Source organism: Sporisorium graminicola, chromosome SGRAM_20, assembly GCF_005498985.1.
Source record: "Sporisorium graminicola strain CBS 10092 chromosome SGRAM_20, whole genome shotgun sequence".
Taxonomy (NCBI): domain Eukaryota; kingdom Fungi; phylum Basidiomycota; class Ustilaginomycetes; order Ustilaginales; family Ustilaginaceae; genus Sporisorium; species Sporisorium graminicola.
The window spans coordinates 255,533-280,152 of record NC_043729.1 but is presented as its reverse complement, the minus strand read 5'-3'; the positions used below and the strand labels follow the sequence as shown (position 1 = coordinate 280,152).

Below are 24,620 nucleotides of genomic sequence, written 5' to 3'. Positions count from 1 at the left end.
GCTGTTCTTCGAGTCTATCAAGTCCATCCCCGTGCTTCTATAGAGTCTGCGACCCGACAGCCTGAATGAGCAAACTGTAGAACTCGACCGCTTTCACCAGCCCGTGAATCGTCGACCTCTCGTCGACAGTGTGAATGTTCTCCCACTCGCCCTTGATCGGGAATGGACGGTCCGAGCCCGGGCTGAACCTGAAAATGTGCTTGGTCAGCTTCCAGTAGCTCTTGGTGTCCGTGTTGCCGCCCATGACGTCCGGCGCCACGAGAATATCCTTCCACACGGCGCGCATCACACCCTGCAGCAGCGTCCACGGTGCAGCTTCCAGCGGAGTGAACGGCGCCGGCTCCAGCGCCGAGTCGAACGCATCGCTCAGGACGATCTTGCCCGCTGCTGCGCATCTGGTTGCGGTGGTGGGGGCGACAAAGTCCCATGCGGGGCCATCGCCCGTGATGGCGAGGTTCAGCTTCCGTGCTACCGGCTGGAGGGTGCGGTAGATGTGGTGTCGAACGTCAGCGACCGACGACGTGACATCGATGCGGTGGTTGATCACCGCCGACGCCTGTTCTGGCAGGTTGTTGATCTTGACTCCACCAGAGATGAGGTCGACCGCTTGGGTGGTTTGGAACCCGAAGCGCTGGTTGCGGTCCATCAGCGAGAGAACTTTCGCCGCTTGCTTGTCCAGTTTCTGTGCGAGCTTTTTCCGACTCAACTTGCCGCTGAAGGATGCTGAGCTGGCCTCGAGCTGGCGCTGCAGCTTTTCGAGCTTCTCGAGAGCTTTGCTGAGTTTCGGGTCGGATTCAGGGGCGTCTCGGGTGCATTGCAGGAATTGCAGTGCAGGGTTGACTTCGTTGGGCTTCCTGTCGGAAAGCTGAAGGGTTGCAGTGTACGGGTTGGCCTCGATAGCGGTGATGAGCTGTGCGAGCATGCCAATCGAAGTGTGGTCGCTGGGTGGCGCGGAGCTGTGCCCTCCTTTAGTCAGCACCGTGACTCGGGCGTCGAGATAACCCTTTTCAGCGACGGCAGGAGAAGCAACGGGGACGCCCAAATCCAACTCGATCTCGCCACCTTCATCAACAATCATGGCGACGCCATCATCGCCGTATCGCTCGTGCAGAAACTTGGCCAGCTCAACGCCGCCCTGTGTACCAGCACTCTCCTCGTCGAACCCAAATGAGCATACGACGGTGCGCTGAGGCTTGAATCCTGACTTCAGCAGGCTTTCGAGCGTGGCGAGGATCGAGACGATCGAGGCTTTGCAATCGCCAGAGCCTCTGCCCCAGACGAGACCGAGATCGTTGTCGATGAAGCCTGAAAAGGGTGGATGCGTCCATGATGGGATCGTCTCGGGCTCGACAGGCACCACATCTTGGTGTGCCATCAGCACGAGTGGAGGCAGTGACTCGTCTGAGCCAGGAAGGGTGTATACGAGTCCCCACTCGTTGACCAGGTCAAGCTTGACAGGCGAGTCGGGAGCGTAGATCTTGGGGAAAGCGCTTCGAAGGTAGTCGTGGAAGGGAGAAAACACTGCCTGCCATCGAGCTGGATCCTGCTTGACAGTGGGCCAGTCATCTCCGACGGATGTATCGACCTGAACAGCGCCAGACAGAAGCTGGGCTAATTCGGCGCTGGACGGCAGCTGGATGTCACCGACATTGCTGATAAGGCCTAGCGTCGCGTTCGAGCTTGGAAGCTGGAACGGCGGCACTTGCGGGCAGGCTGCATTGCCTTGACTACTGACGGGCGGACGGTGCGACGATGGTCTTGGAAGCTTGGGCAGCTTGAGGAGCTTGGTGTCGGTGTGAACGAGCACAAAGCAGATAAGCGCAAGCTTGAAGACGTAAAGCAGTCTTATAAGACGCGGGTTTCGACGTGATTCTTCGGGACGGTGGCTCGTCGGCAGACCGGCTTGGGCCTCCTCTATCTTGCCCATGACTGTGGAACAACGAAGATTGCGATACCGTGGACGATGGTGGCGGTGTGGTGAGAGGACGATTCACATAAGAAATGAATTGTTGGTGTCATGTGTGGGTGTGACGCATGCACGGCCCCTTGGCGTGAAAGCCCCCGCAGGGTCCTCGGTCGGTAATCCAAATTTGGTCGAAGGGTGATGAAGTGTGGAGGCAGAGAGGGCCGAGCAGACAGACGGTGGACCCTGAATTCGTCCTTGCCTCACCACCACCGCAGGCTGCTAGCTTGTCTTTCTTCTCGCCAGCATAGGTTACACGACATTGCTCGCTTTCCTGCTGTGAGGCCGAAGGAGTGCGGCGGGATGATCGGCGATAAGACTCCGGCGTTGCCGACTGAACTCTTGTCGAGGATCGTGACGTGCCTCATACCAGCGGTCGATCCTAATGCTTCCACTTTGCCACATCCAAGCGGTGCCGACCTCGATTATGCGCCTGCATTACCATCCTCGCCTAACGGCGATCTCCTCGCCGCTGCATCATCTTGCAAGCTACTTCACGATATCGCCAGTCAGGCACTTTACAGAGCGCCGCTACTTCGTACCTTGAAGTCTCTTAATCTCCTTGCAAGGACGATCGCTGCCGACGTCAAGAGGCAAAGCACTGCACCATCTACCGGTGAGAACAGCGAATGCAGCTGCGCGGCCAGAATCCGCTCTATCCACTTGCCTCCAGGTGACGGCCTGCTCCAACCAGGTGACACTCTCGCAGACCAGACCTGCTATGTGGATAGCCTGCGAATGCTATTCGACCATGCGACCCGACTTGACTTTGTGTCGCTCGACCATCGCCAAGCAGGAGCTGCATTGCTCGAATTCCTGCGTCCCTCGACTGCATGCCGTCCTCGTCGGATAACGCTCTCGAATCTTTCGTTCTCGGCGCCGCCTTTTTCCACGACCCAGTCGCTTGCGCCGCTGTCCAAGCTAACGCACCTGCATTTGATAAAGATCGTCCCACCGCCAGCTCTGATCTCGTTCCTCGTTGGCGAGCAGATCAATGCAGATGAGCAGGGCAACGTGCCAAGCAGCATCAAAGCTGGATTGTCACCACGCGAGACACTCGAATGCCTGCGACTGTCGCTGTTGCCGCCGGATGCGTTGGTCGAATTCGAAGCATACATTGCATGGAGACAGGCATGGAAGGTGTACGAGAAGCTGACGCCTCAGCAACAGGCGCACGAGCCCGCTCCACGCGCACGAGCCCGCTCCACGCGCACCTCGAGGACCTGCAAGAAGGTTTGCCGTACAAGAAGCGCTCTATGATCTCGCAACTCATTCGTCGCGACTGCCACGACTGAGGCTTTTGATGCTGGAGCTCAGTCCCTTGGGTCCTTTGCCATCGCCGATCGAGGAGGAGCGCGAAAACGATCGGTTCACTACATCTACAAGACTGTCGAGGCAATCATCCACTAGCAATCCCGGTACCGCTGCAAACGGCCGCAAAGTGCAGCGCCCAAGCGATATAAGGGCGACACGCGCGGACGCAGACGATTTCCAGAACGCTCTAGACACCTCTCGACGAGCAGCACAGCGATCTTCGGACTCGGCGACATATGCTCTGAGGTTGAATGAAAGGCCGATCTCCGCCGGCGGAGGATACGATGACCGTCATGCTCTCATCCCAGGTCGGCTTAACTTTGATAGCGAAGATGGTGGCGACCAAAGTGAGGAGGTAGCGGTCCCCGTGACAGCGGAAGAGCTGCGAGTCGACGAGCGCGACAAGTACTGGCGTTGTATCGAACGTGGGAAAGCTGCGCTGCTCAAACTTTGTTCGGTGGCATCAGCAGCAGCGACAGGGAGCGCGCCTCCAGAGATCCGTGTGGTGGCGGCGAAGCCAAATGGACACGATCGGCGCGAGGGCTTCCAGGACTTTTACTGCCAGGCGCAGCACGAGCCCTTTGCTGCATTCAGGGACGGAGGCGCCTTGCAAATACCACATCTCACCTCTACAGCGGCAGATGCGACGCAGATTGGTTGCTGGGCGGACGCTGACGTGTTTTTGCTTGTTCGGAGTGCGCCATTTCTGTCCTTCAAGACCGTCGGTGGGTCCGACGGAGGCTGGTATTGGACAGGCGAACTTCCTCGCGAGACGTTCCATCCGCCTCTGCTCGCCATTCCCTCCCAGATCGCTCAGTCATAGATCTTCGTCAAAGCACGCAACCGGTGACAATGCACGCCCGCGCCGAGACAGCGATTTGCAGTGTGCTTTCACTCACGAACGGGGACTCGCATAAACTCACGCTTGTGCAGCGAACTTGTGCTGCGAACGCATTGTGCAAAGACGATGGCTCGAGAAATTGAGGTCAGTGCAGGACTGCGAGTAGTCGCGGAATAGGCCATCCTCGAATCTGAGTTGGGAAACCCTGCGCTCTCATCCGCCCCAAATTGTTGGAGGAACTCAGCAAAGACTCACACTGCACGGTGTGCGCTTTGCAGAGCCTGACTTGACTGGTTCGTACGCATACAGAAGTCGACTCTGTCCTCTAATTCTCCCATTCATCTTCCAAACCCACCTTCCCCAAGCCCGCAAGGTCGCGTCACTAGGCACTTACCACACTAACTGAGGAGCAGCTTTGTCAAGCGACAGCAACGCGAATAGCAATAGATATCATTGATCGGCAAGGTTGCGGAGGTCGAATCTGCATGTTCGAGCGGCGTGTCTTGCGGCAATGCCAGTAATTTGTGATGATGCAAGCCGACGAGCTTGTCCAAGACTGCAGTCAAATGCTGTGTGGAAAGAAAATCGAGATCAAGCTTGTGACGAAACATAGATTGGCACCGAGCTTGCTTGCACCACGACCTGCTTCCCGTCCTCATGCCAAGATATTCTATCCCTCGGACTTCCGTGCACCTCGGGCGGCATGAAAGGGAGGATCCGCCGGAAGACAAAGAGTGGCGGACATCGCTCGATACGGAGCCCCAGCAAGATGCGCTTGGGCCAGCACGCTGTTCAGAGAGAACAGACGCTATCAAGATCTATTTAAATAGGGAGCGCAGTCGATTTGCGATCAAAGTGTTTTACCCCGTGTCCTGCTTTGGTTTAGAGCCACATTTCATGCGAGGCAAGGACGCTTGCAACTTACAATACTGTAACTCTAACACAACAGCCCTGAGGTGTCAACACACGTTGCCATCCGACTGGTTTCGATCGGCAGCGTTACAGCAGTATGACAGACACGAGCACCGACTCTGACACGGCTCTCAATGGTGAGGCACAGCATGCGACCGGAAGCTTGAGCCTTCCTCCCGAAATCTGGCAACGCATTATGGACCTGCTTCTGCCATCGGTCCGGGCCGAACACACCGTCCACTCGATCGAGGGCTTCCCGGTCTTCAACCATCGCAAGCAATGCATTGGTACCAGCTACCGCGATCTGTTAGCGCTATCTTTAAGCTGCAAGCAGCTCTACCCTTTGGCTACGCAGGCGCTCTATCGAATCGTCTCCCTGGGCACGGGTCGGCAGGTGAGCCGCTTGGCCAGAAGCGTTTCCGAGAAGAACGGCGGCAACAACAACGACAACGACAGCGGCGGCGAGGGGTACGCGCCAAAGTCAGGCCAGCTCGCACATCGGATCCGCGCACTCCACATCCGATGTGAGCTCACCTCCAACACCGAGGGGTCTCCCATGCGCTCCACGAAGGTCAAGCGGGCTCGCGCATCTGATGTCGGCGTCCTGCTCGCCCACACCGATCATGTGCGGTACCTATCGCTCGACTGCGTAGATGGTCGGAAAGGCAGGTACGACGCTGGCGAGAATGCTCAAGATGCTGAGGATCATGCTGAAGACTTCGGATCGGACGAATTGGAAATTTTTTATGAAGACGACGCCGACTTCTACAGCGACTGGTACGATGATGAAGGAGAACATCGCGACGAGCATGACGAAGAGCAGCATCCGCTGATCCACCTCCTCTCGAAAAAGACGACCTGCCGCCCGCGTGGTTTAAGATACAATATTCAAGAAGCCCTCCCAAATGCAGTGCTAGCCAGAGCGACGTCGTTCGCACCGCTCTCCCAGCTAACGCATCTCGAGCTGGTCCGAAAACTACCACCACAGGATTTGATCGGCTTCGTGCTAGGCGCCCCCCACTTGGCCACCTCACAACCCAATGTGGTAGAGGCCATCGCTGCAGGACTCTCGCCGCATGACAAACTGGAATGCCTCCGCTTCTCCGGTGGCCTTGGAATGCCAATGGTCCATGACTTCGCAGAATACGCTGCCGTGCGCCAACAGGCCGGTCTCCAAGATTGGCAGTTCTGCCACGACGCGCAGCATCTCGAGCTCATGTACACCTTGGCCACCCACTCAACACGCCTGCCCAAGCTGAGGCTAGTGGTCCTCGAAGTGAGGGCCGGCGTGGTCGAAATTCCGCTGGAGCTCCTGAAGCAACTCAAGCGCACGCGGGTGCTCAAGAAAGCGTACAGAGAGTTTCCCCCGCTGGCAGACGGGTCCAACAAGTACGGCGACAGCTCCTTGGCGTCCGTGTTCAGCGCGAGCATCCGCGACACAGTGTCGGGCAACTGCTCGCTCGATGCTGGCAGCCTACAGTCCGGCATCAACGCGATCGACCCGTACTGGCAGGAACATTTCCGAGAAATGGATGAATGCTGGCGGAAAATGCACGAGGGCAAGCACGTCCTGCAGAGGCTGTGGAACGACTCACGCATACGCGCTGGACTGCTGCCCACCGAGATCCGCCTGGTGGTAGCGGACCGACACTGGGAAGAGTCGGAATGCCAGTTTCGCTGCCAGGCTGACGGCTTTGACAAAATGGACCGCGACGCAGCTCCCACCACGGCGTCCGCAGATGTCGGGGTCTGGGCGGATCCGGACGTGTTCTCGCTCGTGCGAACCAAGCCTTGGCTCTCGTACCATCAGCTCCCCAGGTACGGGTGTTGCTCCTGGTCCGGCATGCTGCCGCGGGACAACAATCCGAACGCGATCCCGCCCGATGCAGGCGGTGAGGCAAGACGCATCATCGTGCCCCCGATTGTCAAGCTGGAACGCGTACCGCGCGAAGAGGAGTCAAGAGAGCGTCACACAAGCGAACAGGTGCCAAGCGCTTCGAATGAACAAGGCGGCGCCCAAGCCGCATTGAAGCGACAACGAACCGAATCAGAGTCGGCCACGACGCAAGAAGCGGGACCGGCTAGCATCTGAAACTGCTTTCGAGGTGTTCGACGTGTATCGTGGTCATGGCGGCATCTTCCGTGTCGTCAGCCGTTTCACCTTGAAGATCGAACCGAGAAAAAGCGACTGGAGTCCTCAGCCATGTCTTGAAAGATCCTCGCCCATCTTTGTCTCTCTCCTGCTCCATCGCCACCGCCTCTTGCACTCGATCCGGCAGCACGGCAGCCTGAATCGCAGTGCCATCTCTGGCGCCTGCCAGGAACTTTTGCACGCGCTGTGCCGCCTCCTCCTTTCCACCGAGCAACTCGGCCTTGGTCCTCCTGTACGCCTTCGTGCCATCTCCGAATGAACCCTGCTTTGCATCGCTGTACAGCAGAGGCGTTGCTTTTGCCGCTTGTATGCCCGTGATAGAAGCATGGGCGGTGACAAATGACTGGAACAAGTTGAGCCGACACAACGAGGATCTAGCTGGCGGTTTCAGCGGTAGGCTGCGCTGCAACTGCGGATCCTTAGGCCGCTTCGTCGGTGCGCCCAACTTTGTGCCTGTTGCTAAGTTTTCGATCTTGCCCCTTGTGCCGGCCATGGTGGAATCCGCGACGTATACGATCGAATTGGGACATGTGACTGGTTCGCAGTCCTTGAACCGAGCCTGCGCTTCAGCTTCAAGCCGCTCTGAAGGATTGGGGTGGAACGCTGACCACACCATCTCCGCCTGAGCCTCTTTGCTGTGAGCGAACGGCGTCGTTGACCAACCTACGACCAAATCCTTTCCCGGGGCAGCTCTGGACAGCGCACGGCGACACTCCTGCGCGAGCAAGCGCTTCAGCGCCTCCCTCTGCTCCCCGTTCTTGTCTGCTCGCTCTTTAGACGGAGGAAACGCCGGAAAGATGTGTCGAGTAGGATGATCGCACAGCGTGATCGAGTGGATGTAGATTGGTTGGAAGAGCGACGAGAGTAAGCTTCCTTGTATCCCGATCCCGGGTGCGTTCCAGAGCGCGAGCTTGTCGCTGCACGACATGCAGATGGAAGGGGGCGAATCTGGACGTCCTGGTTTCGTGCGGAGTGCGCCTGAGCTTGTGGCGTATTGATGTGAAGACGATGCCCGACCGCGAACGACACTTCTGTCACCGGAAGCGTCAAAAGCAGGCAATGTCCCATCTGAAGACTTTGTGCCCTGAATGTGTAGTTCGAGAAGCTCTGTTGGCGTGATCGCATCTTTCTTTCCTGCAACTTGATCCTGGGCAGCACGCTGAAACTCCAACAGCTTGCTGGACGCGTCTCCGCATGGCAAGGTCGAGACGTACAGATGTAGCCTCACGCCCTTATTGAGCTTCCATTTCGGCTCGCTCCCACCCACTGCGGGCTCGAACAGTGCTAGAGCGCCGCCGCCGTCGACGCCCGACTTGACTTCGTGCACGAGGCGCTGCAACAACCACTGGCGCGCACCCCTCCGGGCGAGTACCTCTGCATGCTGATCGTGCAGCACATCGCCGTTCGGCGGCAGAGAGGTGTAGGGAAGGCACTTGAGACCGGTGGCTAGAGATATGAGCGCATATTCGTGTTGGTTGGAGTGCGGCGAGGGAAACGAGAGGACAAAGGCAGCGAGGACGGTCCACTCGAGCCGGAGGTTTGACTTTGTGCCTGGCTTGGCGCCTCGAGGTGGAAGGTCGTTGTGGTAAGTTGCGAGTGCCAGCTGGGCTATGCGTTCGTGGTCGACCTGGAAAGCATCTTGATGCGCTGCCATGGTGCGGTGGTGGCAGCATGTCGAAGCGGGATAGGAAGGTCGGGGTCGCTCGCTCATTGAGGAAGGCGAATTCAGGGTCCAACCAAGACGTTTTTTTCATACTTCTCAACGTGTTACGTTGCTGTCGTTTGACATTGGTGCTGCACAATGGCTCTGCGCGATGATGCTGTTTTGCAGCAGTGACAGGCCGCCGTTTCTTGACATGCCTCGTCGATCCACCCACTTTCATGCTTGGCCAGCGTCTTGCGCAAGGCACAGATGCCAAGACTCTCAGATCCACGTTGTGTTGTTTTGCGAAAGGGTCTTACGACATGCAGCACCTCTCTCTTATCTTGACCACATCCTTGCACCTCCCCTTGCCGGCAACCCGCATAGACAACCAACAGGTCGCTACAGTCGGCGCATCCCACAGAGGCTAACCAGGATGGCCACCACAGAGCATCAGCAAGCTCAACGCCCACATCATGAACGACACCACCGGACGTTGAGCGAGACGATCCACGGTCGCGAAAAGATCAATGGCGCCGAATCCGTTTCCTCCTCACGCAGCTCTTCGTCGGACGATGATGAGCCGGCTGCTCAAGGCACGACCGACGCTATTCGCAACGTTCGCAGCGAAACGAGCAAAGCCGGCGCAACAGGGTCAATAACCTACGATATCACCCTCAACTGTCGATCTACGGACCCAATAGCCGATTCGCACAATCTGGATGCGGACGAGCTGCCCGCCCACTGGGTGCCTACCATGTTATCCCAGGTCACACGTGCTACATCTACTGCTTTTGGACAACTCACCTCTCCACGAAACAGCACTTCTTCCCGAACCCAGCAGGAGCAAGAACAGAAGGAAAACGAAACAGAAGATGGCCACATCCTGCCACGTCTGACTTTCCGTAATCCGTGGGAGCAAAGTTTCCGCAAGCCGGGCATCAAAGGTATCCTCGAAGGCGGCCTGAAATGGGGTCTACCGGACAGCTACACCGAAGGCTCGGGAAAGAGCAGCAAGCGGTCCAGTGGGTTCAAATCCAGCAAAAAGATCCAGAAAGAGCTCGAGATCGCTCGGCAGGAAGACCGCGAGCTGGGCGATGACTGGGACAAAGTCGATGTCGTCGAACCCCAATGGGGCTGGCCATCGGGGCATCTGCAGAAGGAAGTGGACGAACTACGAAAGGAAGATCGCGAAGCCCATTCCTCGCGAGCTGAGCATAACGATCACAAGCAAGAGGCCAGAAAGGGAACCGAAGCCGACTACAAAGCGAAAGAACAGTCGCTGCGGGATTGGTCGGACCCAAAGACGCCGTCTCGCGCCGCGGCTCGTGTGACCTGGCTAGGCCATGCGACTACACTGCTCCAACTGCCACCACTCTCTACCTCCTCCTCCACCGAAAAGGAGCCGCCTCGATCGATCAACATCCTGTTTGACCCTATCTTTTCAGAACGCTGTTCGCCCTCGCAGACCGCCGGACCGCAACGCTTCACCCCTGCCCCCTGCACGGTCCAAGACCTGCCACCCATCGACTTTGTCGTCATCTCACACTCGCACTACGATCATCTCGACTACCACACATTCAAGCACCTCCACCACCTACGCGGCGACCAGATCCATGCCTTGGTGCCACTGGGTGTGAAGGAAAAGATCAGCGGGAGTGGCGGGTTCGGGTGGAAGCGCGAGCAGGTGAGCGAGCTGGACTGGTGGGATCATGCGCGCATCTCGCTGCCCTCTGCGGAGGGAGCTGAGCTGAAGATCGTCTGTACGCCGGCGCAGCATGGGAGTGGGCGTGGGGCGGGGGACAAAGATGCGAGTCTGTGGGCCAGCTGGGTGATCGAGTGGAAGAATGGCGGGGAGCAGCGGTTCTGTGCGTTCTTTGCAGGCGATACGGGGTTCAAGTACCACCACGACAACCCGTACAAGCGGGCAAGGTACCCGGCCTGCCCTGCGTTCGCTGAGATCGCGGCCCAGTTCCAGCCGTTCGATCTGCTGCTCCTGCCGATCTCGGTCGGGTCGAGTCTGAGCTACTTCCGCTCGTGGGATCCGTTCCCGCGCGCGTTCAGCCCGTTCCCGCGCGTATCGAGCACGCTGACGTCCAGCATCCACATGGACCCGTACGACGCCGTAGAGTGCCACCAGCTCTTCCAGCAGCACAAGCACAAGCAGCAAGCTGGCCGCAAGCAGATGGTCAGCCTGGCGGTGCACTACGGCACGTTTGTACGCAACGCCGAGCAGACAAGGGGGGATGTTAGGGAGCTGAGAAAGGCGTGTAGGTTGCATGGGTTGAAGTTCCAGCGGGTCAGGGACGAGACGTGTTTGTTGAAGGGTGGGAGCGAGGCGCAGGAGGAAAAGCAGGAGCAGAAAAGACTGCAGGGTGTAGAGGACAAGGGCGAAGAGCAGGATGTGTTTCTTGTCGCGGATCAGGGCAAGACCGTTTGGCTGCCTATCCACCCGTCGTCGTCGTCATAGACCAATGCACAAACCTTGCACCAACACACACACGCACGCACGCACACAAGCTGGAAAATATTGTTCGGAAGCCGCGCTGTATTTGTCCGCGAAGATCTAGGACAGCACCCTGAACCGCCCGCTTCAGATGTTCTTGTTCTTATGAGCAAGGGCGCCAATCCTGTGAATCTGGAAGATCCTACCGATCACCCAATCCTTGACGCTGGTAGGCAGATAATACGAGATCCACACGCCCAGACTCTTCTTGCCCGTGAACAGGTACGCGCCCGGGCTGCTTACCGTGACCCACCTGCGCACGTTGCGCGCGAACGTCTCGCTCGGCGTGGGCTCGCCCTGCTGGCTGAACTCGGCGCGGAACTTGACCAGGTCCTCGACATGCTTGTACAGCGAGTCGGCGGGCAAGTAGCCAAGGTCTCCGCTGTTGGCAGAGTTCGCGGCGGGCGCGCCTCGGGCCTTCATGGTGTTGTCCGAGATGGACGACTTGATGGCACCGGGAGCAACGACAACGACATGGATGTTGAAGGGGGCGAGTTCGAGGCGAAGGGTATCGGAGGCGGCGTGGACGGCAGATTTGGAGGCTGAGTAGGGGCCACCGAAGGGCATGCATGCGATAGCGGCGACCGAGCCGATGTTGACAATGACGCCGGATCGACGACGGATCATGTACGGTGCTGCGGTTTGGGTGACTGAGATCAATCCGAAGAACTGTGTTGGTCTTAAACATGTCAGTACATCCAGCTCTATTCGAGAGCAAACTCGAGCTCTCGGACTTACATTAGCTTCGAACGTCTTTCGAATATCAGCAATCGGTGTCTCGACGAGAGGACCAACGGCCGAGTTGACACCGGCATTGTTGATCAAGATGTCGATGCGGCCATTCGTGGTGTCGGTAATGTCCTTGATCGCCGCCTTGATCGACTCGATATCAGTGACATCCAGCCGAACACGCTCAATGCCAGACGGAAGCTCGCGGAGAGAGTCGAGGTTGCGGGCAGTGGCAAAGACACGGTAGTCCTTCTGCGCGTCAAACTCGATGGCCATGGATCGACCCAGTCCCGAAGAGCAGCCGGTGATGACGACCACCTTGCGCGGATCGTTGACGGTTGCGAGCTGTGGCATCGTTGTAGCGTCAGGAGGGGGGCAAAGTGAGTGATGGGTGTGAATGGGTGATGGTTGTGGTGGTACAAGAAGGAACGAGAGTTCGCATGACAAGATGACAAGGCATTCTTCTGAAATAAATATCTCGGCGCACGGCTCTACCTCATTTCAGCTCATCTCTGGGCATACGACGGCGGTTTTGCACGGGCACCACACGGGCTAATCTAGCTTGGTGGGTCTTACTGAAGCTCGTTTCACATCGACTTGCGGAGCTTGACTTGTTCTGTTCGACTGGAGCGACATGTGCTGCTGAACATGGAGCCTGATGAATCGATGACGATCGACTCTAAACGAGAACCTCGACCGGTTGGTGGATCCGCTCAACTCATAGCCGAGCAAAAGAGACCGCTGCCATCCCCACAAAACGCCGATTTTCACGTTGATGTTCGTCTTGTTGCGCGCCGAAGCTATTATTAATAGAAAATTGAGGTCACAAAATTCAGTTTTGTCAAACGCACGGAGCATGTTCTTCTCCACACGACACCACCGACTCCTCCCACCATCACCAACACCACCGCACAGGATCAGACATGCCTGGCGCTAAAGACTCTAGACCGTCCAGCTCAAGCTCAGGCTCGGGCTCGGGCTCGGGCTCAGGCTTGAGCACAGTATCATCCCATGACGCCACACCAACCAAGAACCGCTTCTTCCCACCCCCACACGGTGCCACTCTGACAGGAGTCGCAGCGCTGCTAGCCCAACCCACCACCCGCAACGTCGTCGTCCTCGCTGGAGCCGGAATCTCGACCTCTGCCGAACCACCCATCCCGGACTTCCGATCGCCGGGAACTGGTCTCTACTCGAACCTCGCAGCGTACAACCTGCCGTACGCAGAGGCCATCTTCGACATTGGCTACTTTCAGCGTCATCCGCAACCGTTCTTCACCCTCGCCAAGCACCTGTATCCGGGCAACTTCAAGCCAGCCCTAGCGCACTACTTTTTGACGCTGCTGCAGAGCAAGGGCAAGCTGAAGCGGGTCTTTACGCAGAACGTGGATACGCTCGAGCGCATTGCGGGCGTCGAGGCGGACAAGGTGGTCGAGGCACATGGCAGTTTTGCCAGTTCAACGTGCATTGCATGCAAGCACCGCGTGGATGATGACTGGATCAGAGCCAAGGTGGAGAAGGGCCAAGTGGCGAGGTGTCCTCGACCAAAGTGTTCGGGCAAAAAGCGTGGAGGCGGAGCAGAGGCAGGAGGAGGACTGGTCAAGCCCGACATTGTGTTTTTCGGCGAATCCCTCCCCTCGCGCTTCTTCCGCTGCATTCCGGACCTCAAGCAGGCAGACTTGCTCATCGTCATGGGTACATCTCTGCAAGTGCAACCGTTCGCATCCCTCATCGACGCCGTACCCCCTACCTGCCCTAGAGTGCTCATCAACCTCGAACGCGTCGGCGAACTCGCTTCCTCCGACGGCTACACCGGAAGCGGCATGGGCAGCGGCATGTTCAACGAAACTGGCTTCGACTGTGAAGGCCTCACCTTCGGCGGCAGGGACAAGACGCGTGATGTGTTTTACCAAGGAAAGGCAGACGAAGGCGTGGCAGAGCTGGTCAGGCTCGTGGGTGACGACTGGGTCTCGGAACTGCGCAGGCTGAAAGAGGACGGGTATGCGAAGCTCGATGCGGACAAGAAGAGCAGCACAGCGGCGAAGCAGGCAGAGGTGCAACAGCACAGCAACGACAAGCTGGCCAATCCGACGATTAAGGACGACACTAGCAAGTTGGACGAGTTGGCGCGCGATCTGGAGAGTAAAGCCAAGCTGGATGGTGAGCCGAAGGGGGATGCCGACGATGCGACAGATAGCATGAAGGCTGCTTCAAAAACAAAGGGCTCGTCTTGAAGTGGAAGTGCAACCGAAGCTCAGTGTACAGTACAGTAATTCAATTAGATCACGACACGCATCGACTTTGGGCGATTGAAAGGGCAGCACCTTGTTGGGTGTGGTGCATTACGGGGGTATATGTTGACATTGACATGCGATAAGCTCTATGCTTGCGGCTGTTGAGAGTTGAGTTCTGCTTGTGGTGCCAGTGGAGGGAGAGAAGCAGCGGCAGCAAACGATGGTGCACCTTGTTCGGCGTTTGCCGACGTGTCCAGCGCGGCAGCTGGCGGTTGAACACGCGGTGTCGTAGGGTGTGGCTGATGCTGGAGATGCGGAGTATACACCGCCGATGCCCCTCTTCCCCTCCCTCTACCCCTACCTCTTCCACCACCACCTCCTGACCTCGCCGGCGGTCTCTCAGGCAACACCCCATCGCCCCTAACCTCGCTCTGCAGCCGATCCAACAAAATCGCCCTGACCTCATCCACACTCGGTTCCCTCGACATCTTCGCCGCCGGGAAAGTCAACACATAGTGGAACCCTTCCTCGACCGTCGCCTTCTGATACATGCGCAGGAAGTGCGGCAAGATGCCCAATGCTTCTTGGGGCGTCTTTATGGTTTCGTGTCCTGTCCTTGCCCGCAGACGCTCTTCGGCAACCAGCGTAGAGATGGTCAGCGTCAGCGAGACGGTGATCACCCTGCGCGCGGGTGTGCTCGCCCCACCACCTCGCACAGCCGGGTCGTTGCTGTCCGATCGAGGTGCAGAAATATCGCGGGCCAGTTCGAGCCACGTCCGTCGCTGCCTCGCGTCGATGTTGGTGCGGTCGACGACGACGTTGTGGCCAGCGAGCAGGGCTGTACGAGCAGCGTCGACCACCGCATGTCGGTCTCCCAGTTCGTCCTGATTGCAGCGCCGCCATTCGGGGTAGTGTTCGCATAGAGCACGTGCGAACGTAGACTTGCCGCTGCCTATGAGGCCGGAGAGAACAACGAGGTACTGCTCTTGGGCGCCGTCGCCGCTGCTTGGAGTGGCCTGTGCAGGTGCAGGTTGCGGTGTTGCCACCGCAGCATCTTGTGCGGTTGGGGTGGAGGCAAGCTGTGACAGGCTACGTCCTGCTTCGGCCGCAGCGAGGACGGGTGTTGGCTGCATGTTGGTGTTGAAGTGCTGCAGGAGTCGTGTGGTGGTGAGTGGACCATGGACGAGGTGCGCAAAGGGGGTCTTCTTGTTGCACGGCAAATGCCCAGCCAGATGCAGTACAAAACCATTTCTTCTGAAAAATTTGGCTGTCCGGGGAGCACGATGTTTGGATTTTCTCACTTGTTAGGTTGAGGGGAGGATAGGCTCACGTGACAGGGAAAGGACTTCTTCCGGTATTTCATTTCTTCCTTTTGGACGTCGCTCTCAATTTTCCGACTCCACCATCCTCTCCATCTTACAGATACACTATCGGACAACACTACCCACCATCGTCAGCCCCGACTTACGGACGCAGCGGCTATCCTCGAAGCTCTGGATCCATCATGTCGCTCGCTACAAATCTCGGCTCGTCATTACGGACGGCTAGCAGCACCGTCAATGCTGCCGTTGCGTCCACCTCCTCCTCGGCGATTCGAGCCTTCTCCGTCTCTGCCCGCGCCTCTGCCAAGCCAAGAAAGAAACGCAATGCAGACGATCCGATGTCCCTCCGCAGGATGGCCAAATTCAACTACGACGATGTTCCGACGCTGGGACATGCCATCTTGGCACGCAAGCGTGAAATGCTGCAGCTGATGCGTACGGTCGAATTCGAGATCCCAAAGCTGTCCAACTTCCGTCAGTCGTACCAGCCGCCTTCGTCTTCGCAATACCTCCAGTTCCGGTTCCAGCATTACCAAGGTGAGAACCACCCTGCGTCGCGCAAGGTGGTGCTCAACGTCGATGTCGATGCGTTGGTCGAGGCGGGGGCGGTCAAGGACGCCAAGTCGAAGCACAAGCTACTTCTGCTTGCTGGGAGCAGGTTCCACCCGAAGGCGAAAGCGCAGGCCAGGGATCAGGGCGAGATCAAGATCTCGTGCGAGCTGTTCCCCAACGAACGACAGAACATGAAGTGGTGCTCGGACACGCTCGATGCGCTGGTCCAGGAAGCCAACGTTCGAACCAACGAGGTGGACGACTTGCCGCTCGACTCGAGGTCGTCGCTGATCAGGCAGGACAAGAAGCGTCACTATTTGCGTGCTGATCGCCCGACGTTGAGGGATTTCCCCAAGCAGTGGTTGTAATGATTTTTTCGGTCTTTGGATCCCAGCCAGCACTCTTCCTGCAATGGGAATCTCTTCTCTTGTTTATGAGCTCTTTGTGAAAATAGGCTGACGATGATGCATTGAATGCGAGTCAATGTAATGACGGACGAATGTGATACTTTGCTAGCGGTGCATCGATAGGGCCCGTCACAGCTCGAGCATGGTGAGCTGCAGGTATTACTGAAAGGTGAAAGGTCAGAGAGTAAAAGATCTGATTAATCGGACGATCTTGAATCCGATGCTCGCACCTCTACATGATTGTTAGACTTGCATAGTCACCAGCAACGAAAAAGATGCATTGATGTTACGAGGAAAGTCGCGTTCTTATTGGTTCCAGATAAAACCTGTCAAAAATCGCCCTCGGCTCTCAACTTGCTGCACGAGAGTCGACCACGAGGCAAATACAAAGAAGGACCCGCCTGAACAGAGCTGCTTGCTGCCCGCTCTCATCCACTCGCTTCGGTCAATGTTCAAGGCACTGCACCTGAGCACGACCTGCGTGATCTCAATTAAGGGCCACTCTGGGGCGCGTCCAATGACAGGCCGGCCTTACGAACCCGAAAGCGAGTTCGTATATATGCAAATCCACTGGTTGCTATTCTGCTGCCGATGTGGTCGTGTTCAATTACCTTCTCTCGTCTGGCTTGGCGGAGTACCAACGAGAACCTGTCGTCCTTATCTTTTTTTTCTGCCTTGTTCACCCGCCGGACCAGAGGATGCGAGGGCAATCGCTGCTGCTGCTCCGCTCGAACGGTGAAAAGCTCGGTGAAAAGAAAATCGCGCAGTATTTTTCTTATCTCTGCAAGCGCACGCGGCAGCAGCTGGGCACTAAGCGAGTTGTCATCGTAATACGCGTTCGCCTTCTTATCTTTGCGCAGGTTCTCGCCTCGCGGTCCCTGATGGATTCCAGGAACGGCACCACTCGCAGCCAGCCCGCGCCTTTGCAACTCGCCCCCTCGATAAGCCTGCTTTCCCCCGTTCTTGGCCTTGTCCTCCTCGTCGCCTCGGCAACAAAGTGCCAAGATGCTTGACGTGATCTTCTCCTTGTTGTTGTGCTCCAATCGATGGGCTTGCTGCGTTGCAGGATCATGCCAAGAAGCACTAACGCAGTTCCAGTGTCGCTCGTTGCCTATGACTCGGATAACGGACGAACATTCGTGGCGCTTCGAGATTCAGATTGGTCCCCACCAAGCGTTTCACCAACCCACCGCTCCCGAATGGAGCGAGAGCCATCGAGAGAGAAAGAACGTCGTGGTCTAGACAACTCTGTACCCTTTCACACGGTCGTTTGATTAAACTGAGCACTCCAGCCACCTTCCGCTCGGCCGTCGGAACCCGTTCTGATCTCAAAAACGTTTAGAGAGCAATCAATATGAATCAACCATGTTTCTTCAAAGGGTGCAGGGTTCACTCGCTTCGAGCAGAGAGAGTTTGGGGCCCGGTCTGGGCGGTAGAGGAAGCGATCTGTTCCAAACGCATTCAGGAACGAAAAGAAAGAAAAAAAAAAGACTCGAAAGATAACAAGATCGTGACCGGTGGTGTAGATGCAGAGTCGGGCACCACTGTTTTGGCTTTTGCCGAGCTGCGGCAGGCTCACTCAGTGTACCACGCACCTCGTCTGTCGCAACTCTGCATCTGCATCGAGAAGAAAGCAGCAGCGCGGCAAGATGGGGTCAACGAGCCGACTGTCTCGTCCCTCCCTCTCGAGCTCTGTGGTTTCGGAGTGGGGCAAACGGTGGATCTCGGGCCCCTTTCCGGCACGAGCAACAACAAGCCTGCTTTGTTTTTAAATCTTCTTGGCAACCGCTGTTGGCATGGTTACGCTGGTCACACTGTTCCCCACTTCTCACGGTCCTCGCCCTTTCTGTGTGCGTGTGTGAAAGTCGGAACATCGCCACCGTTGCGAGGGCGTTCTTTCATGGCAGCCTCTCTTGGCAACACCGCAGAGGAAGGGGGGAGAGCGACAACGAAGCGGGACAACGTAACCAAGGCGAGGTTGAGACGCACACGGGTTTCCGTTCTGTTCCTATCACTGATGCTGTACAAGCGTGCCAAAGAGATTGCAATGCATGAGGCTGTCGTGTCGGAGCAGCAAAAATGCTCGTTCCGTGCGTCCCTTTCCTCGCTCCCCTGCCAATGCCGTGCTTGTCATCCGTCGATCTTGGAACTTCCCTATACCCAATGTCGGCGTCGAATCTGTGCTTGCAGCAGCGGTCATGGATTGATTGACTGTCTTGTGCGTTTGCATCTTGGGCGGTTGTCCTGGAATCGCCGTTCCTGACTGGCTCGATAATTCCCACTCTCTCTTTCTCTCTGTCTCTGAAACCGTTGCGTGATCAATCCGTCTAATAGTTCGCCCCCACCTCCAAGTGAGGGGAACGAGAGCAGTGCACGGAGAGCCCGCAAGCGTATGCAAAGCGACGTCCGCTTAAGCCCTCTGAGAGGCCTTGCCCTCCTTGCCCTCCTCGCCCATTTTCAAATCAGAGAGGCGCCTCCCGCCTTCCGCTGTGCAGAAGTATATAACCCTCGACTTTCGTGTCGACCTTCCCACCTTCCGATTCTTTCCCTTTCCTTCGTGTCCTTTCCACCATCCACATCCACCCCGCCACTCCTTCCCCAGCATCTCTGCACGGGTCCCCTCCCGCCCCCTTCAAAACGCATCGAGAGAACAAGTAGCCTTCTTCAATCCGCGGCCCGCTTCTTTCCCGCCCTTTCCCCAACACAAACCGTACCAGCTGATCTTCGCACGAAGAGCTAGCAAAGATGGTTAATGTTACTTCCACCGCAAATGGCGATATCCTCACATATTACGATGTGGACGGCGTTCCCTCGCCTCTCATCTACAACCTCGGCAACATTGCCTGGATCATTGTCGCCTCGGCGTTGGTGTTCATCATGATTCCCGGTCTTGGGTTCTTCTACGCCGGTCTGCTAAGGAAGAAGTCGGCGCTCTCGATGATCTGGATGTCGATGGCCGTCATGTCGGTCGTCACTTTTGAATGGTTCTTCTGGGGTTTCTCGCTCGCCTTTTCCACCACTTCGAGCAACAAGTTCATTGGTGTAAGTCTCGAGCTCTTGTCGCCTCGCTCTGGAACGAGAGTGTTTCTGACGCGAAAACTGACCTTTTCTCTTTACTGTGAAACAGAACCTCGACAACTTTGGTCTGATGGGTGTCGACATCAACCCTTCGACTGGAGGCACCACGCTTCCGCAGCTGCTGTTCTGCATCTACCAGATGATGTTCGCCGGAATCACGCCCGTAATTGCATGCGGTGCGTTTGCGGACCGCGCGCGTCTGGGACCCGTGCTACTCTTCACGTTCGCGTGGTCCACGATCGTGTACAACCCCATTGCCTACTGGACCTGGAACGTCGGCAAGGGCTGGGCCAACGTCATGGGTGGACTCGACTTTGCTGGTGGTACGCCCGTGCACATTTCTTCCGGCACGGCTGCGCTCGCCATCTCGATCTTCCTCGGCAAGCGCAAGGGGTACGGCACCGAGCAGCTGGCGTACCGCCCGCACAACGTGGCATATGTGGTGCTGGGAACCGTGTTCCTGTGGTTCGGCTGGTTCGGGTTCAATGGTGGTTCGGCTCTCGGTGCTAACCTGCGTGCGGTGCAGGCCATGATGGTGACCCAGGTGGCTACCGCGGTGGGTGGACTGACCTGGATGTTCTGGGACTGGAGGCTCGAGAGGAAGTGGTCCGCCGTCGGCTTCTGCTCCGGTGCCATTTCGGGTCTGGTTGCCATCACACCTGCGTCCGGTTACGTCGGTACGCCCGCCGCGGTCGCGTTCGGTGTGGTGGGTGGAACTGCGTGCAACTTCGCCACGGGCCTCAAGAACGTGCTTGGCTACGACGATGCGCTCGACATCTTCGCTGCGCACGGCGTGGGTGGTATCGTGGGCAACATCCTGACGGGCTTCTTCGCCGACTCGCGTGTCGCATCCTTCGACGGCTCGACGCCCATCCCCGGCGGATGGATCAACCACAACTGGGTGCAGCTGGGCTACCAGCTCGCCGACTCAGCCTCGGGCTTCGGTTGGTCGTTTGTCGTCACGCTCATCCTGCTGTTCGCTATCGACCGCATCCCCGGCTGCCACTTCCGCTCGACTGAGGAAGACGAGGTGCTCGGCATCGACCTCGCCCAGATCGGCGAAGAGGTCATGGTGATCCCCCTGCTCCACGACTTTGTCAACCCGGAACAGGGCGCCGAGGTCCACCATGCCACGGGCTCCCAAGACGTCAAGTTCTCCCCCGCCCACAGCGAGAAGGACCTCGAGGCCCAGGCTCCCTCCCAGGCTGCCTCGGCATAACGTGCGCGTCCCTTCCGAGAAATTTTTACCTTTCCGTTTCCAAAACCACCCCCCCCCCCTCTTGTACTTTCTCCCCCCTCGTGATCCTCTTTCTACTGTCTTGCGGCCCCCTTTTTTTTAAGTGGCGTGTATCACCATCGATACCAGAGTAATCGTTTCCCTATCTTGTTTGCTGCTTGCAGTGTGTCTCGTGCCTTGCGAAGGATTGAGGGGCAAGCTTGCGTGGCGCAGGAAGAACACCGGCAAACCGCGGTCCCTCCTCGTGTCGTTCGAGCAGGTGTCAGCTGCGCAGCTTCACATCCGATCATGAGCGGGAACGAGTCATCGTCCGTTGGGGCTCGGTCAGGAGGCTCGAGTTCGCCTACGAGCACCTGAGCAAGATCCATGCGCTAACCATACAACTACATCACGCACGCCACACGCCACTGACAAAGCAATACAACTGTTCTTCTTGATACTAGTACAAACGGCTTCTATACGCAAACACCAAAAGAAGCGACCCGATGAAAGGGGGAGATCAACAAAACTTCCACTTGTGGTTGCAATTGGTACACGTGACAAACGTCGTCATAGGCTCGTCAGCCGATCGTGTCTGCATCTGGTAGTACCGCGTCTTCCTCTGCTTGCACCTTCCGCACTGGAAAGCGTCGGTCTCAGCCTCCTGGGCGGCAGCACCTTTGGCCTTGAACAGGTTCTGCATCTGCAGCTCTTCGATCTCTCGTTTTCTCTTGTCGCTCGCTAGCTCTTCGTTGGTCATGGTGACGAGCGTGTCGGCGGGAATATGGTGTTCTACGACGCGCACACGCAGATCTGGGTTGCTCTTGTCCTTGATGTTGAGCGATAAGCTGCGCACCTTGTTGCGGTAGTCGGCCGTGACAGAGCCTTTGCCCTGGTTCGAGAGAATCGCGGCTTCCACGGCGACGGCGGCGTCAAAGATCTGAGAGTCGTTCCAGCCGTGCGACTCTTTGCCGATCTCGAGCGAGTTGTAGAGCAGCTTGAGACATGCGTTGCGCACCTTGTCGTTAAGGATCTCAAAGTCGATTTTCGTGTTGGAAGATGCTGGTTTGGTGGCTGCTGTTGCTGACGGCGTCGATGATGGCGATGCCTCTGCTGTCCCATTGCCGTTGGCCGCGCCATCCGCTTTGGACGCTGTCGGCGCAGGCGAAGCAGTTGACGAAGGCGTCTTGCTGCTGTTTGCAGACGATTGCTGTTGCGCCCTTTGCTTGTCTACGATCGACTTCCAGTCCTTGACCAACGACTTTGCCTGGTCCGCTACCTTCTTGTCCGAATGCGAGCGCAACTTGCCCACCGCTACACCGATCTTGCTCTGACGGATGATGTCTTCTGTTGGTACCGACAACCCCGTCCTGAGCTGACCAAAGATGGACTGGATGGCTTCCGAGTCCGAGGAGGTAGCCAGCTTAGACAGCTGCTTTTGCAGGTCCTTGAGCTCGTCTAGCGAGAGATCTTTGGTAGCCATGTTGCCGCCGAAAAGGATAGAGTAGTACAAATCGTGCAAGCGAATGGATGGGTCGAGGAAGTTGCCACCTGGAGTCTGGAGATGACAGATGCGCGGCGGCTTGGTGGCGCGTGTTTCTTCGTTGCTATCCAGGTAGCAGAGGTCGTTTCCAGTGTTGTGTCGTCTAACAGCGATGTGGCTGGTTTCAGCTTGTAGCGATGCTACGAATGCTGTCTGCTGAAGCTTTTGAGGTAGTACTACAGTGTTCGATGAAGTGGGAGAGCTGCTGAGTTAGATGGAAGTCGAAGGGGAAGGGGATGGAACGCCAAGGCTGAGTAGGATATTCTCGCTCGCCAGGGTGTCGGGTGAGGCAAATCGACTCATTCAAAACAGAAACGTGGCATCAGCCTGTACGAATTGTAAGAATGAATGTGACTTGTGATCACGGCTTTGACGCGCCTTGTTTCGGTTCTGCTTGTCTGCTGCCATACTTTTTTGTGGCGCGAATTTGATTTGTGCAATCTCGAGTCCGAATGCCGAGTTCAGGATTTGAGATTCTTCTCACATTTACAGCTTGGCCGCATCGCACATTCTCCCACTCCCCTTGTCATCTTGCCGCTCACTCACGCCCTTGACTCGAAAGACCGACCCAAATTGCTCCTTAGCAAAGATGGCGACAGCATCAGGGCCAGAAAGCCAGGCAGCTGGCCCATCGAGATCATCATCTAGCGCCGACCACCAGAGCTTGCCTCCACTTTCCGACCTGTTTGCTCGGTCCTCGAAGCGTGCCAGGCTGCTCTTTCACATCGATGACGGCTACGACTTTGACAACTTTGGCGACGCTTCGGCTTTTGAGCCTGCCAAGACGCATCTCGCTTCCAAGATCAGCTCCGAGTATGCAGATGCAAAGGTACTCCCTGCTGCCATCTTGGCTCAGCAACAGGCTGCAGCCGGTCCCATGCGTCCTGGCGCACCGAACTCTTCAGCATCCGCAGCAGCGGCAGCGGGTCGAACTGTCAAGCGCAGAGGAGAGGAGACACATCTTTCGAGACTGATAGACCAATTGGATGGAGGCTCTGCACCGTTGTCCGGAGCTGTAGGCCCTATCGCTCCCTCCTCGCCCAGTCAAGCTCTCACCATTCGAAGCAATGGCATCGCGCATTCCGCAGGACCCTCCTCTTCCTCTGCATCTCCATCAAACTCGTCTGCTCTGGCACTGCACCGCGGTGGTACGTCCGGTCTACTATCTCAGGCACTCATTCAGAAGAAGGAGATGGCCAACCGCAAAGCCAAACCGGCCTTTCACCCGAATTGGAAGCTCTCGCGCGTCATCTCGGGTCACTTGGGCTGGGTTCGATGTGTCGCTGTGGAGCCAGGCAACAAATGGTTTGCGACAGGTGCCGGTGACCGTATGGTCAAGATCTGGGACCTTGCGTCCGGCGAACTCAAGCTTTCGCTCACGGGACACATTTCGACCGTCCGTGGCATCGCTGTATCGTCAAGGCACCCTTACCTGTTTTCTGCGGGCGAAGACAGAGTGGTCAAGTGCTGGGATCTGGAGACAAACACTGTGATCCGACAGTACCGTGGTCATCTGTCTGGCATCTACTCGCTGGCTCTGCATCCAACGCTTGATGTAGTGGTGACGGGAGGAAGGGACTCGTCGGTTCGCGTGTGGGATATGCGCACACGCATGGCCATCCACACGTTGACAGGGCATCGTGGCACAGTTGCCTCTGTCGCCTGTCAAGACTCGGAACCGCAAATCGTCTCCGGCTCCATGGACGCGACCGTCAAGCTGTGGGATCTGGCCGCCGGCAAGTCGATCACGACGCTTACTCACCACAAGAAAAGCGTGCGTGCACTTGCCATCCATCCCACGCAGTATACTTTTGCATCTGGCAGCGCAGGAGGCAACAACATCAAGACGTGGAGATGTCCCGAGGGCACGCTGGTCAACAACATGGCGCACGATACGATTGTCAACACGCTCAGCGTCAATGCCGACGGTGTGCTCTTCAGCGGCGGTGACGACGGAAGCCTCAAGTTCTTTGACTATGCGACGGGCACTCCGTTTCAAGCTGCTGAAGATGTGCCGCAGCCGGGGTCTCTTGACGCAGAGGCTGGTGTGTTCTGCTCGACTTTCGATCAGACTGGCACCCGTCTCATCACGGGTGGTGCGGATAAGACGATCAAGATCTACAAGGAGGTCTGAGTGCGTCCGAGGGTCGTTATCCTTGCTGATGTTTCTTTCCTTAGTCTGTCCGCGCTCTGCATCAACTCAAACGCA

At 57.2% G+C, this 24,620-nt stretch overlaps 13 protein-coding genes across 13 annotated transcripts; 8 read left to right on the top strand and 5 right to left on the bottom strand.

Annotated features, from left to right (window-relative positions):
• Positions 1-37: 37 nt before the first annotated feature.
• On the bottom strand, positions 38-1,927 carry EX895_003286 (uncharacterized protein; the record flags this gene model as incomplete). Its single annotated transcript, XM_029883884.1, has 1 exon — positions 38-1,927. The coding sequence occupies one exon, from the start codon at positions 1,925-1,927 to the stop codon at positions 38-40; it is 1,890 nt and encodes a 629-aa protein (XP_029739690.1).
• A 339-nt stretch (positions 1,928-2,266) lies between these two features.
• Positions 2,267-3,223, top strand: EX895_003285 (uncharacterized protein; the record flags this gene model as incomplete). The annotated part of the gene is made up of 1 exon (XM_029883883.1): positions 2,267-3,223. One exon carries the CDS (start codon positions 2,267-2,269, stop codon positions 3,221-3,223), a length of 957 nt encoding a protein of 318 aa, XP_029739689.1.
• A 43-nt stretch (positions 3,224-3,266) lies between these two features.
• On the top strand, positions 3,267-4,100 carry EX895_003284 (uncharacterized protein; the record flags this gene model as incomplete). Its single annotated transcript, XM_029883882.1, has 1 exon — positions 3,267-4,100. One exon carries the CDS (start codon positions 3,267-3,269, stop codon positions 4,098-4,100), a length of 834 nt encoding a protein of 277 aa, XP_029739688.1.
• Positions 4,101-5,127: 1,027 nt separating this feature from the next.
• Positions 5,128-7,122, top strand: EX895_003283 (uncharacterized protein; the record flags this gene model as incomplete). Its single annotated transcript, XM_029883881.1, has 1 exon — positions 5,128-7,122. The coding sequence occupies one exon, from the start codon at positions 5,128-5,130 to the stop codon at positions 7,120-7,122; it is 1,995 nt and encodes a 664-aa protein (XP_029739687.1).
• A 33-nt stretch (positions 7,123-7,155) lies between these two features.
• On the bottom strand, positions 7,156-8,836 carry EX895_003282 (uncharacterized protein; the record flags this gene model as incomplete). Its single annotated transcript, XM_029883880.1, has 2 exons — positions 7,156-7,191; positions 7,298-8,836. The coding sequence occupies 2 exons, from the start codon at positions 8,834-8,836 to the stop codon at positions 7,156-7,158; spliced, it is 1,575 nt and encodes a 524-aa protein (XP_029739686.1).
• A 424-nt stretch (positions 8,837-9,260) lies between these two features.
• Positions 9,261-11,294, top strand: EX895_003281 (uncharacterized protein; the record flags this gene model as incomplete). The annotated part of the gene is made up of 1 exon (XM_029883879.1): positions 9,261-11,294. One exon carries the CDS (start codon positions 9,261-9,263, stop codon positions 11,292-11,294), a length of 2,034 nt encoding a protein of 677 aa, XP_029739685.1.
• Positions 11,295-11,417: 123 nt separating this feature from the next.
• EX895_003280 (uncharacterized protein) lies at positions 11,418-12,413 on the bottom strand (the record flags this gene model as incomplete). The annotated part of the gene is made up of 2 exons (XM_029883878.1): positions 11,418-11,999; positions 12,069-12,413. 2 exons carry the CDS (start codon positions 12,411-12,413, stop codon positions 11,418-11,420), a joined length of 927 nt encoding a protein of 308 aa, XP_029739684.1.
• A 569-nt stretch (positions 12,414-12,982) lies between these two features.
• On the top strand, positions 12,983-14,293 carry EX895_003279 (uncharacterized protein; the record flags this gene model as incomplete). Its single annotated transcript, XM_029883877.1, has 1 exon — positions 12,983-14,293. The coding sequence occupies one exon, from the start codon at positions 12,983-12,985 to the stop codon at positions 14,291-14,293; it is 1,311 nt and encodes a 436-aa protein (XP_029739683.1).
• Positions 14,294-14,439: 146 nt separating this feature from the next.
• On the bottom strand, positions 14,440-15,426 carry EX895_003278 (uncharacterized protein; the record flags this gene model as incomplete). The annotated part of the gene is made up of 1 exon (XM_029883876.1): positions 14,440-15,426. The coding sequence occupies one exon, from the start codon at positions 15,424-15,426 to the stop codon at positions 14,440-14,442; it is 987 nt and encodes a 328-aa protein (XP_029739682.1).
• A 371-nt stretch (positions 15,427-15,797) lies between these two features.
• Positions 15,798-16,535, top strand: EX895_003277 (uncharacterized protein; the record flags this gene model as incomplete). The annotated part of the gene is made up of 1 exon (XM_029883875.1): positions 15,798-16,535. The coding sequence occupies one exon, from the start codon at positions 15,798-15,800 to the stop codon at positions 16,533-16,535; it is 738 nt and encodes a 245-aa protein (XP_029739681.1).
• Positions 16,536-19,319: 2,784 nt separating this feature from the next.
• Positions 19,320-20,871, top strand: EX895_003276 (uncharacterized protein; the record flags this gene model as incomplete). Its single annotated transcript, XM_029883874.1, has 2 exons — positions 19,320-19,616; positions 19,702-20,871. 2 exons carry the CDS (start codon positions 19,320-19,322, stop codon positions 20,869-20,871), a joined length of 1,467 nt encoding a protein of 488 aa, XP_029739680.1.
• Positions 20,872-21,388: 517 nt separating this feature from the next.
• On the bottom strand, positions 21,389-22,351 carry EX895_003275 (uncharacterized protein; the record flags this gene model as incomplete). Its single annotated transcript, XM_029883873.1, has 1 exon — positions 21,389-22,351. The coding sequence occupies one exon, from the start codon at positions 22,349-22,351 to the stop codon at positions 21,389-21,391; it is 963 nt and encodes a 320-aa protein (XP_029739679.1).
• A 649-nt stretch (positions 22,352-23,000) lies between these two features.
• Positions 23,001-24,545, top strand: EX895_003274 (uncharacterized protein; the record flags this gene model as incomplete). The annotated part of the gene is made up of 1 exon (XM_029883872.1): positions 23,001-24,545. The coding sequence occupies one exon, from the start codon at positions 23,001-23,003 to the stop codon at positions 24,543-24,545; it is 1,545 nt and encodes a 514-aa protein (XP_029739678.1).
• Between the last annotated feature and the right edge of the window lie 75 nt (positions 24,546-24,620).